At 44.1% G+C, this 13,016-nt stretch overlaps 1 protein-coding gene across 1 annotated transcript in view; it reads left to right on the forward strand.

Annotated features, from left to right (window-relative positions):
• Nucleotides 1-12,987, forward strand: part of cdk6 (cyclin dependent kinase 6) — a 32,793-nt gene extending 19,806 nt beyond the window's left edge. The window contains exons 4-6 of the mRNA XM_060043648.1: nt 8,590-8,640; nt 9,083-9,218; nt 10,337-12,987. Of these exons, the coding sequence (XP_059899631.1) occupies nt 8,590-8,640; nt 9,083-9,218; nt 10,337-10,489 (340 nt within the window). The 3' untranslated portion in view covers nt 10,490-12,987. The remainder of the gene's footprint in view (nt 1-8,589; nt 8,641-9,082; nt 9,219-10,336) is intronic.
• The last annotated feature ends 29 nt before the right edge of the window (nt 12,988-13,016 follow it).

The raw sequence follows: 13,016 nt of genomic DNA on the forward strand, positions 1-13,016 counted from the left end.
CTAGAATGTTGTCATTTCAAAATAGACGCAAGAGCTGCAGTAAACCTGGTTTATGCTCAGAAAATAAGTACAGTGGTGATACAGAACACAAAGCCTCAGGAAACACCAAACCTTCCACCCTCGCAGCAGTGCGCTCTCACAACCACACCCAGCATTGTTTTAATACCACAATTAAGACTTCATTCAAAGCACCCTGAACCCTTCTCTCCCTCACCGTCATTATGAACACTTCCCACGCTTACAAACACCTTTGCGGTTATGCAAACACCTCTAAAGTGACGTAACCACGAGCCAAAAAGCTTGCTGTGGTCCACGGCCTCTGTTTTTCCAAGAGATCTTCAGCAAATTGATTAGGTGTTGTTAGCGTGATGTTTCTGCCTGTGCGACTCATCTCAACCCTTTTCATGTCCTACTGGTATGAACATGCTATGCCATTGTGACACATACTTGCACAATGCCAAGGGAAATTAGAACTAGACGTGGAAATCCCTTTTTTGCTTTGCAGAGTTGTGTTTAGAATATGTTCCTATCATCTCACAGTTTAGAGGTTTTTTTAAATTTTGTGTGTTTGACTCATTCTATGGTTGCTCTGTTGCAACAGTTTTTCTTGCATTCTGCTCCTTTTGTCTGATTGTTGTGTTTAAGAAAGCTGACAAGTCCACATATACAAACTGTACTGTTGTGAACAAGAAGGTGTGTTCAAGCTTTGTACAAGAATAAACATGCCTGGGTCCAATTACTAAACGTAATAATTATGTACGTTTGGTGTGATGAAAAGGGTTGTCGGCATTGTAGGCTACTTACATGGTTAGCACTTTTCACCTTTTACGAATATGGCGTTTCACACCAAGGCGATTTCCTAGAAACATAATAACCGCGACGTTCAGTGAATTGCGTTGCATTGCATTGTCAATGACACAACAAAAAATAAACGTAATGATCTTTGTCACTTCTGAAATGTATGTCTAACATGCAAGTACATTTTTTACAGTATTATATTAGATTATTATCCGTTGACACCTGGCAGATGCATTGTGAGCCATGAGCAGTTGGGTTTCAGTTGTCTTGTCAAACTATTACAGTTACGACAGGGACTGCTTGCTGTGGTTGCAGCACACACATAGACACACACACACACCAGTGGATTGTATTTCTTGATATATATTTGTCAGTTTGTGGTCTAACGTACCACACACAGACACACGCACACGCGCAGACACAAACTAGCTAATAATGGACCTGATGCCAACTGTGCTGGCATGAGGGACATATTTTATTTTATTTATTTTTTTGGTTATTCGAGTCAAATTGGTCTTGAGGTTGTAGTTTTAATGTGTTTATCTATTGGATTGTGTTGAGGACTCACCAGCCTATGGAGGTGTGTATCAACTAGTAGTCCATTTGTCTGTCCAACCTGATAAGCATGAGTCTCTATGCAGGCCATATCTACAGGTGGAACAGAGCCAAATTATGGTTAAACACAGACACACAAAAAGACACACACACTGTACCCAATCACTCCCACACCCTACAAACAGACCACCAGACATAACAACCAAGTTTCTTGGGAATGTGTGTTTTTGGAAGAAGGGAAATTTGTGTTTTTGCAAGCATGCCAACCTGTAGTTAGGTCCTTGCCAAAGCTTATGCAAACTTCCATAATCACTGTCATTGGTCTAAAACAATTCATTCAGGCTTTATTTTTGTGGTGTGTAAATTGGAGTGCAAATTCATTAGATACTATACAATTCAACTGTGAACTCAACTGAACTTTGTTATCTCATTGTTCTCTGGCCATCATCTCTGTCAAGTCACTCGTATGACGAGGTCTATGCTTTTGTGGGTGAAGGAAGACGACGAATTGGCATGGTGTTCACGGCTGAGTTCTAAAAGAGCTCCAGGTCTATGTGAGACATCACGTGTAACTTCGTATTAGGTCGGGAGTACACAAGGAAAGTGAGGTATCCATATTTTTTTAACGGCCACTTTGTGTACCTAGAATGGAGGCATATGTTGACAGTAGAAGTGATACTTGGAAGTGTGTGTGTGTGTGTGTGTGTGTGTGTGTGTGTGTGTGTGTGTGTGTGTGTGTGTGTGTGTGTGTGTGTGTGTGTGTGTGTGTGTGTGTGTGTGTGTGTGTGTGTGTGTGTGTGTGTCGCCTCCGGCCCTCAGCCCTCTTCTACAGTACAACATTGTTGATTTGAGAGTCTAAAATAGACCGGGTAAAGGTATGTGTGTCACGTGATGTCCTACTGTTCCAGAGGCTCTCTGGATTGGACCCGTGCCCACTAGGTCATACAGGCTGCATTGTCGCATCCTGCGTGTGTTTGTGGTTCTGTAGCCAGTGACCGTCAAAGTGATGGCCTGTTAGTACCTTCATTGTGCAGGAGAGGATATGATGCTCAGGTGCACAGCAAGCAGGATGGTGTGTTTAAAGATTTGTCTTCTATATTCTGATACCCTGCTTGATCCATGGCGGTTATTACACAACACAATTCCTGTCATTCATGTATCAGCCCCTGGAAGTGCTGCCGCGCGCGCACACACACATGCACACGCACACGCACACACACACAACTTGAGAACATCCCCCTTATCCCAACGTTTGATCTAAAAAATAACAGGATATATGATCCTGCTTTATGACCTGTAAATATCAATTTTCATTTAAACCAGCTATTGTTCGTGAAGCTCCTGCGTAGATTCAATATCGAAATGAATATGCATAGAGTCTAGAGTTCACTGGCTTTGTTTTATATCGACATCAGTCGATATAACACTATAACACACACTATTATACTCCTTTTACATGTTGTGGCAACCCGGCTTGGTGAGTGAGCCGCCTCCTTCCAATCAGCACACGAACTGGAGCTTACTTAAAGCCAAAATGGCACTTTTATTCAAACATAAATTATATATCTATCAAAGCAAACAAAACTCAGCTTTGGAGGAATCCACAGTCTTTTTCCTCCGGGTGGAATCACATCACCCACGAGACTGGTCTCTCCGCACACGCGAACCAGGGGAGCCCTCAATGAGTGTGGAAGCATGCCTTTTAAAGCATGCTTCCACACCTGCTCCTCAGGTGCTCCGCATTTCAATGATTGGCACCCATGCTCTTACTGGCGCCATCTGATGAAAATCTGTGGTACACCGCCTCCACAACCTGCCCCCTTGGCCTCCAGGGGCGCTGTGCCAGAGACGGGTTGCCACAATGTATGTATGAGAGTGTATAGTAGTAAAGTATAGTAGTGTATGTGAGACACTAAAGTATAGTAGTGTATGTGAGAGAGAATAGTAGTGTATGTGCGAGAGTATAGTCATGTATGTGAGAGAGTATAGTAGTGTATGTGATAGAGTATAGTTGATTATGCAAGAGAATATAGTAGTGTGTGTGAGAGAGAATAGTATTGTGTGTGAGAGAGTATAGTAGTGTGTGTGAGAGAGTTTGACTGAAACTGAAGTGAGTTTGATTCCTCAGTTCCTGATTGGCTGACAGAAGAGGGGGTACTTTCGGGCGCTCAAAATACTGCGCTGTCATTTCACTCTTGAATCTCTAGCCATGTTGTTATGCTGCGTTCGCACCAAAAAATGAATTTGTCGCTTGTTCTCGTGGCCGCCTGAGTTTGAGAGAGGCTTCCTCTCATTCTCAACCATGGCCGCTCTCTATGTACCAGAGACGTCAGAAAAAACGTTGCAGTCGTTTAGGATACATAATATCACCCGTTCTATAAAATATTCTAATCTAGAAACCTCCGGGAACTCCGGCGTGAGTCCAGGAGCTCTATATCTAAATAATATAGGATGATATAATCTATAGATATCTTTAGAATATTATATTCTAGCGTCACAGGGTTTGGGAGATGGGGGCGGGCCTTAGCGGGGAGCTCTCGCGGGGATCCGCTTCGCAGGATTTGTTGTGGTTACCGGCGTTGTTGTGGTTACCGGTCTTGTGTGTGTTCCAACGGTTTATTAGCGGTGGTATCTAATTTGAGTTGTTGCCGTTTGCGGACTCCCGGAGCTCCTCTGGCGGGGACCGGGAGCTCGGCTCCGGGGACCGGCGGGACCTCCTGCACCTTCTCGCCGGGGGAGCTCCGGGAGTCCGCAAAGGTCAACAATCCCTTTCTCCTCCATGTCGTGGTTCAATCTGGACTTCAGATTGATGTGGAAGGACCAGAGACGTCCAAGAACCCGACGCAGTCGTGAAGATTCATGATATCATCCTGAGGCGCACACAACCAATTTATTTTTTTGGTGCGAACCCAGCATAACATCGGTGGAGATTCATGAGTGAAATGACGCCGCAGTATTCTGAGCGCCAGATATACCGCCTCTTCTGTCAACCAATAAGAAACTGAGGAATCAAAATCATTTCCTTTTCATTCAAACTCTCTTCCGTTTCATTCAAACTCACTTCTGTTTCATTCAAACTCACTTCTGTTTCATTCAAACTCTCTTCCGTTTCATTCAAACTCACTTCTGTTTCATTCAAACTCACTTCCTTTTCATTTAATCTCACTTCCTTTTCATTCAAACTCTCTTCCGTTTCATTCAAACTCACTTCCGTTTCATTCAAACTCACTTCCTTTTCATTCAAACTCATTTCCGTTTCATTCAAACTCACTTCCTTTTCATTCAAACTCACTTCCTTTTCATTCAAACTCTCTTCTGTTTCATTCAAACTCACTTCCTTTTCATTCAAACTCACTTCCGTTTCATTCAAACTCACTTCCGTTTCATTCAAACTCTCTCACACACACCACTATACTCTCAAACACACAGCACTATACTCTCTCACACATACTACTATAGTCTCTTGCATCAACAACTATTCTCTCACACGCACTACTATATTCTCTTGCATAAACGACTATACTCTCTAACATACACTACTCTACTCTCTCACATACACTACTATTCTCTCTCAGATACACTACTATACTCTCTCACATGCTGCTATACTCTTTCACATTACTATTCTCTCTCACATACACTACTATACACTCTCATACATGCATGTAAAAGGAGTATAATAGTGTGTGTGTATGAGTATACTGGTGTATATGCCAGATTATAATAGTGTGTGTAAGACCAAGTATGAATTCTGTCCCAGGCGGCCCCACATATGCATGTATTTGTTTGCATAGATTGTGTGTGTTTTATAACCTGGCAGCTTTCCAAATTGCCTGAAGGTGTTGGGTGGGGTCTTTTTCTCTCTATCTTTCCCTCTCTCTCTCTCTCTCCCTTTCTCTCTTTCTCTCTGTCCCTCTGCCTCTCTCTCTCTCTCTCTCTGGCAGGTGATTAAGATGGCTTATGGCTTTTAAAAGGCCACCTGCTAGAGATTAAAGGGCACCTGGTTGAGGCAATGAGAAATGGAAAGGTAAAAAAGAAAAAGGTAGGGGGAGAGAACAAGAGAGGCCGCTCAATCCAAACTGTTGGGGTATTTTTCTTTGGTTGATCTGCGTTTGAATGGCCAACATGAAATCCCCTTCGGCTGGTTCAATAGGAAGTGAGCAATGTTTGGTTATTCTCATTGTGCAGAATGACCTTTTTTGGTTAACATTTACCTGGGCCTTGCTTCGGCTAAACCTAATTTACTCACTATTAGTCACTGTTGTCGGCACCGCATGCGCTTATTGCATTGGTCTAACATTTCCGCCCCCCCCCCCCCCCCCTGCCCGCACCATAAACATTTATCTTGTGAGTCATCGTGACAACTTCAAAGGTTGTTGTTTTTTTCTCCCCCGTCAAAGCACTGTGCCCTTGAAAACCACAGCTTTGCAGGTAACGCTCTCTGGCCTTAGCATTGACATACCTTTTCTTATTTCTTCCCCTGCTGCCCTTTATTACCCAACCTATTGTCTGAGTGGATACTGAGAGTTACCCGTCACCAAAGAAATTTTCATTGAATGTCATGCAAGTCTGCATCTGCATGGCTTGGATGAAGGCACGGTGAGTCACTGCTTCAGCTGAATGGGGAACCGAGAGAGAGAGAGGGAGGGAGGGAGGGAGGCAGACAGACTGACAGACAGACCGACAGACGGACAGATGGATAGCGAGAGTGAGTGAACGAGGGAGGTGGAGAGAGATAGAGAGGGAATGCTTGTTGACATTCCTCTGATGGAAAAAGGTTGGCCGTGCTAGGTGAATGGCCCGGCATCACATCCATGTTGACTTTCGCACAGTAAGGAGTGCGGGCGATAAGGCCTCAAAGACCCGGCTGTGAATGCATGTGTTTGCGGCAACGGTATGCAAACACGCTCACGTAACGCGGCCTGCAATGTGTAACGCGGACCAATGGGAGCGTGTCGCGTCCACGTTGCGCACGAAAAGCACACACGCACGCGTGCAAAGGTTGCGCACACGCTTATGCACCAAAATACATATAGACGTTTATACTGAATCCATGGGCTCATACAGCCACCAAGGGAAAATAATTCAACACACGCAAGTGCACACATTATTTATTTGCACACACATACATTTACACGCACACGTGCATGCAATTGCACGTAGACACAACCTACATGGAAACGCGAGATATAGTCATGCCACAAAATCTGCTTCCCAGTCAAGAATAGACAGAGTTGCTCACAAGGGAACACACACACACACACACACACACACACACACACACACACACACACACACACACACACACACACACACACACACACACACACACACACACACACACACACACACACACACACACACACACACACACATTCCAGAGGTTGTCTACTTGGAATGTGGGACAGAATGGTGCTGGCTTGGGGAGAGCGTGACTCAGCTGCCTGTTCCACTCCAAGCCCCGATTTTCCTTCACCACCACCTTTTTGTGTGTGTGTGTGTGAGCATCCACATTATACCCTTCATGTGTGTGAGAGCATCCACATTATACTCCTGCTGTGTTGGAACATTTGTGTGCTAACACTCAACGGTTGACTGTTGGTGCATTCCAACAGCCACCCCTGTGTGAATCCAGTTATCCTCTCCAGCACACCAACAAACCACTGCAAGTTTAAAAATGGACCTCTTGGAATGATCAGCCCTACTTGTTTTGGCACAATGACTTTTAACTGTAGGTGATTTCTTTTTTTCATATTCTTTCCTTGAAAACCCCACAAACTGGTTTGGTCTGCACTTAACGGGCCTAAAACCTCAGCCAGAGAAACTGGCAAACAGTCTCCTGTTTCACTGTCGGTATGAAGTTTTCAAAAATAAGATTGTGTCTTCTTTGGTTGAAGCCGTTGGTATTAGAGAATTTAGTCGGTTGATGCCTGAGCTAAGCACTGTGCCATTGATTTTGGGACTTAAAAAAAGTTTGTGTACCATTGCAAGGGTTTTCTTCAAATTTCAAATGTGCAGAAATGTTTTAGCAAAGTGCAACAGCTTCCTCGTGGTAGTCTGTAGGGGAAAGTGTGGGTGTTCAGTTATGCAAAATTTCCGGCAAGCAAAGACAAACAGGGATCCTATCATGGCTACCAAGTCCCTCTAGTGACCGTTTAGTGTCGCTTCCGTTCTTTCTTCTTACTGCGGTTATTGTTATCATAACGTTATTATTGTTACTTTTACTATCAGAGGGTTTCACCTAAGCTATGATTATACAGCGTGGGTGGGTGTATATTTGTTTGTGCACGCACACACACACACACACACACACACACACACACACACACACACACACACACACACACACACACACACACACACACACACACACACACACACACTCTACCTGCTGGTAGCGTTTCTTTTATGATCGGTATGTGGCAAATGGTATGCAGTAGAACATTCAAGTTTAAAAGGACTGACTCTTTGGTTCCACACAGCAAAGGGCATCGTCGTATTGGGTTGGCTAAAGAAAGTCTGCCTCGATCCTTTCAGATCACATCCTTCTTTCCTTTCAGGGAGACCTCAATAGGTTTTGGTTCCCATACCTCTTTTTCTGTTAGAATAATCCTACTGTTCTTTCACACGCCTGTTCCTCTGAATCACACACACACACACACACGCGCACGCACGCACGCGCGCACGCACGCACGCGCGCACGCACGCGCGCGCGGTGGAGCAGACACATATGAAGGATAAATGGGTGCTGGACGGCGGTGGCGGCCCCAATGATGACGGGTGGAATTTGTGCGCGTGCCAGGAGAAGCATGGCCGCCCACGGGCGTCCCAACGCAGCCCAAAGCCACAGGAACCACTGTGCTGCTGCTGACTCCCTTTCCTCCAATCCATCCATCCTCCCTCCCTCCCCGTTTCCCTACCTCAATGAGCGCCCCCATTAGCACAGCACCTCCCTGCTGCCTCCTGACTACAGCAATAAGGGTCTTCAGTCGTCCTTCTTATCCATCCACCGTCCGTGTCATTTCTTGGCCCACCTGGAGGCCGATCTCAGTGGGCTACAAAGTGCCACCGGTGGATTGGTATTGTCGCAGTGTGAACGCTCTAGTCTTGGGTCAGGCACACAACACGGCCACCGTGTTTGTGTGCCTGTTGTGTACATTGTGCGCTTTACACGTGTGGTTTCGTAACAGACAGTTGGACTTACACACTCCTTGTCTTGCCTTCCTTTCCCCCCAGACCCCTGTTTCGTGGTAATTCTGACGTTGATCAACTGGGCAAGATATTCGAGTGAGTATTGAGTTACACTTTCTTCAGACCCAACTTCTCCACAGAAATACACGGCATAAGAACAGCGATTGAGTGCCAGCTGTAGGCATTGGCAGTGGTCCAGTTCATTTTAGTTATATAGCACCTTTAAACCAGAGGCCTAAAATCAGTGGGCTTATTATTACTTATTATACTTACTGAAAAGATATTGGATAAAAACATGGAAAATAACTAGTCATTACATGTACAACAACATGAGATAGGATACAGACATTAACGATAAGAGGGTATTAAAATAAAAAGGTACAAGATAAGGTATTATTATATTATTATTAGACCATAATTCATGGTAGGGAATTCCAGAAAGTACGACCACAGTGCCTGGCACAATAATAAGGCTGATATTAATTGAAAAATCAACATAATGTGACGGTGTCACTGACGATCTATGTCTGTGCTCCAGTGTTGTCGGCGTGCCTTCAGTAGAAGACTGGCCCCAGGATGTAGCACTGCCACAGACTGCCTTCACACCCCGACCTCCGAAGCCAATAGAAGACCTGGTCCCAGACATGGATGAGCAGGGCAAGTCCCTCCTATTGGTGAGTAGCACACGCTGTTCATAGAGACCTTTAATTAACTACTTTTACGTAGGTTATTGTGTTGATGTTGAATGTTCATCACTTGCCTGAAATGTAATTACTGTTTTAGTTTTAATTCAGACTCTTATTGCTACTCTGCACTTAGTCCAGTTGTGTATAAGCTTAGTTGTGCAGCATTTTTTTGGAGATTCCAATTTGATTGCTTTGGTTGATCTCAGTCTGCCTTGTAAAGGCTGCGGACATATACTGCTCGCACTGACGCGCACGCGCTTCCATCCGTACATTCCACCCAATGCGCGTTTCCTGATGCTAACTTCATGCCAGTGGATGGCGGCTATGCACCATAACGTTGTTTGCCAAACATCATAAAAAATGATGATTGTGTGTGGGTGAGCAGATGATGGCTGGTTCAAGAAGCCTCACCTGGCGCGGGTCTGTCTGATTAGACTCTGGGCTTGGATGAGGCTGCACACCTGTTTCACATTGAGCAATCAATGTTCAACAGGTTTGAAAGGTGACATATTGTACCACCAGGTGTGAGTGTGATTAGCCGTTACAAGCCGTTTTGAAAATCTGCCTCTGCCTCTACCAGCCTACCCAGTGGACTGTAGCAAACGTTGCCCTATCCGTCATACATATACGTGGACACACCCACTTGTGATGCTAATCACACTCACACCTGGTGGCATAATATGTCGCCTTTAAACCAGCCATCGGCACAATTCTCCGACATGGCAACATGGAGCACCAGGTCATGTGACATTGCATAGCAGACACCTAGGTGGCGTGTAGCAACCAACATTGTTACAGTGGGTAACAGTGGATCTCCTCTCTTCAAAACATGCCTCCATCGTGTTATCTGGAGAACCCTCAATCCGTAATCCATGTACTATGGCCTCATGGCCTCACGCATCAATACCGTCTCAGAATGTTTGATTAAAATAGGAAAATTGTAAGTGTGATTTAAAAAATGTTTTAGAGAAGAAAGTTGAACTCCTCTCGACCACGCATGCTTAACAATCGCAAAAAGCACACAATTTCTGGTGAGGCTCACCTGTTCCGTTCACTCAACATACCTTCCCTCTCTCTCTCTTTCTCTCCCCTTCCATTTTCTACAGCAATTCCTGGCCTTCAACCCGGCCAGGAGGATTTCTGCGTTCGCCGCCCTCAGCCACCCATACTTCCACAGCGTGGACAGCCTCAGCAGGAGTCTGTACGCCGCCCCGCCCATCCCCAGCAACAAGCCCACCCTGGAGGAGAGGGTGGCCTGACGGGAGGGGGGGAGGAGTCGGAGGAGGGGGACGCCCTGTTTATAACCCCCGCCCCTTCCAAACACGCCCCTTTATCTCCAACCTGCCCTCCCTGGTTGAAGAAGGCCTCGAAGAAGATGCCTCGAAAAGATAAAGGGAGAGAGTGCTAAAAGGGAGAGACGGGAGAACGTGGAAGAGAGTTAAAGAGAGAGAGAGAGAAAACGAAAGACATTGTCCCTCCCTGCCCCCCACCCCCCCCCTCCACCCCCCTTTCCAAAAAAGAAAAAAATGCACAACAGCTATCATCCTTAAAAAAAAAATAATGAATGGGTTGTAATCGCTGCTTTTTGTTTAGGATTTGTTTCATTTTTTGGAGAATCGGTGTACACTTGTGCACACAATGCGAGGAAATGCCAGCCTCGTAGTGACTGGACTGCGCTGCTGGGTCAACGGAGGGACTCTCATGAACAGTGTTCAATCCACCAACGGCCTCCTCGACTTGGGGAAGGGCGCTTGAGATGGCCCTGGCCCTGGTGGGGACCTCATGAAGCTCTTCTGGGTCCATGCTTACTGTGGGAGCTTAATGTAGTGTGTGCAGATGTACGACACACGCACACACACACACACACTTAAAGAACGTTTTGGGGTGACACGAAAAGCAAACAAAAACTGCCACAAACTGCCATGTAATGACTCATTGCAATCCTCTTACCCTTATATATATTGATTTTTGAGTGCCACCTTTAGGCCATACTGAGTAACTGCAGACCAGTAGCAGGATTCTAATGGTTTTGCACCACTGTTCATTTTGAATAGAGTTCAAGCTCTCCACAGAATAAATACATAAATAAGTCAGCTCTAATGTGGGCTGCCTGGCATTAGTGTTAAGACAATGAGATGAGAGCATGGAAACTTTAGATTTCATAGACCTTGTTTTTTATCAATCAATTGGTGCTTATTCTTTGCTTAAAGGCAAGCCGTCATGTGCATTTATCATTAATTATGGCAAGTATTTTCTATTCTGATAAATGATGCACAGGCTTAACATTTGCAAAGGAAAGTCACACATCAGCACTATTCAACAACCGTACCGTACGTTCAGCGCAGGATTATGTCACAGAAGCTATTCTGTATTTAATTTTTAACGTTATTGACCGGTCTTACTATATGCTTGTTATCATCTAGGTATTACTTGATTTATTTTTGTATTCTTTTTTTTCTTTTTTTTTAAGATGCTGCAGATTTTTTATTTTTTTTTGTCAAGCCGATTACACCACAAGTCGATGTTAGATGGTCATAGAATCAGTGTGAGGTTAGGTCTGCAGGTGAGGCATAACAGGTATAGCCATTTGGTACTGTTAAATATATATACATATATGTGTATGTATATATATTAGTGCTACTTGCGAGCTCTGTGATAAATAGCTTGAAGATGCTTTAGTGATGGTTAGATGTAGAATAGAGATTGGCAATTTGTTGTTGGAAAGTTGTTTGGAGATGTTTATTTTTCTTTGTACACCGAAAAACGTGGCAACGGGAATTTTTGATTCTGTGGGTATCAAGCATTGGCATGCTTTATTTTGGATTCCGAACGACTGATGAATTTACTGTGGTTTTGTTTGTTTTTTGGTAATGAAATGCACAAATATGTTTGTTGAGCAGTATGCTAAATTTCATGCAGAACAGTATCATTCTTAACACTGGTTTACTTTTTTTTCTTCTACAGGTAGTGCTGCTAACGCACACACACACACACACACACACACACACACACACACACACACACACACACACACACACACACACACACACACACACACACACACACACACACACACACACACACACACACACACACACACACACAAACTCTAAAACTCTCTCAGGTTCTTGGTTTGGATGTCTGAGCTTCTCGGACATCGGTTTGCACATCTATGGATCATAATTCACTGACCACATAACTCTTTCAGGTTTTCTTTCAAGCTGATCAGCAGTCATGTCCTTGACGGCACTCTACTGTCATATTTAAGGTAAAATAAATGTCTGAATCATAACTGTCGAAACGTCACAGAAAACGCCTTATAAGAATTTTGGTCATCAGATGACGGCGAATACAATTACCAGCCTGACAAAGCATTGTGTGAAATTTTTCTATTGTCATTGGTGCATATGGATTTAATAAATACCACAGCTGGGTAACATTGGCATCAGAATGAGGTTTGTGCTTAATCGTCTGCAAAAGTGTTTAATAAGATATACCAGCAAGATGTCCTCTTATGCACTTGACTCACCTCAAATCGTAACCATTAAATACTTACAAATTGTGTATATATATCACAGCAAGATGTCATGTTCCTCTGCACTTGACTCATTTCAAATCTTTCTGAACCATCAAATAAATCCACCGGATAATTCTAAATATTTGTAAAAGCATGAATGAATAACATTTTTGCTAGATTTGTATGCAATATTTGTCATATGGTTGAACATTGAATAAAAAGTAATTGATTACTTATCAATCATAGCCTATTGTTTTTTTCTTGTTTAG

The sequence above is a fragment of the Gadus macrocephalus genome, chromosome 22 (assembly GCF_031168955.1).
Source record: "Gadus macrocephalus chromosome 22, ASM3116895v1".
Taxonomy (NCBI): Eukaryota; Metazoa; Chordata; class Actinopteri; order Gadiformes; family Gadidae; genus Gadus; species Gadus macrocephalus.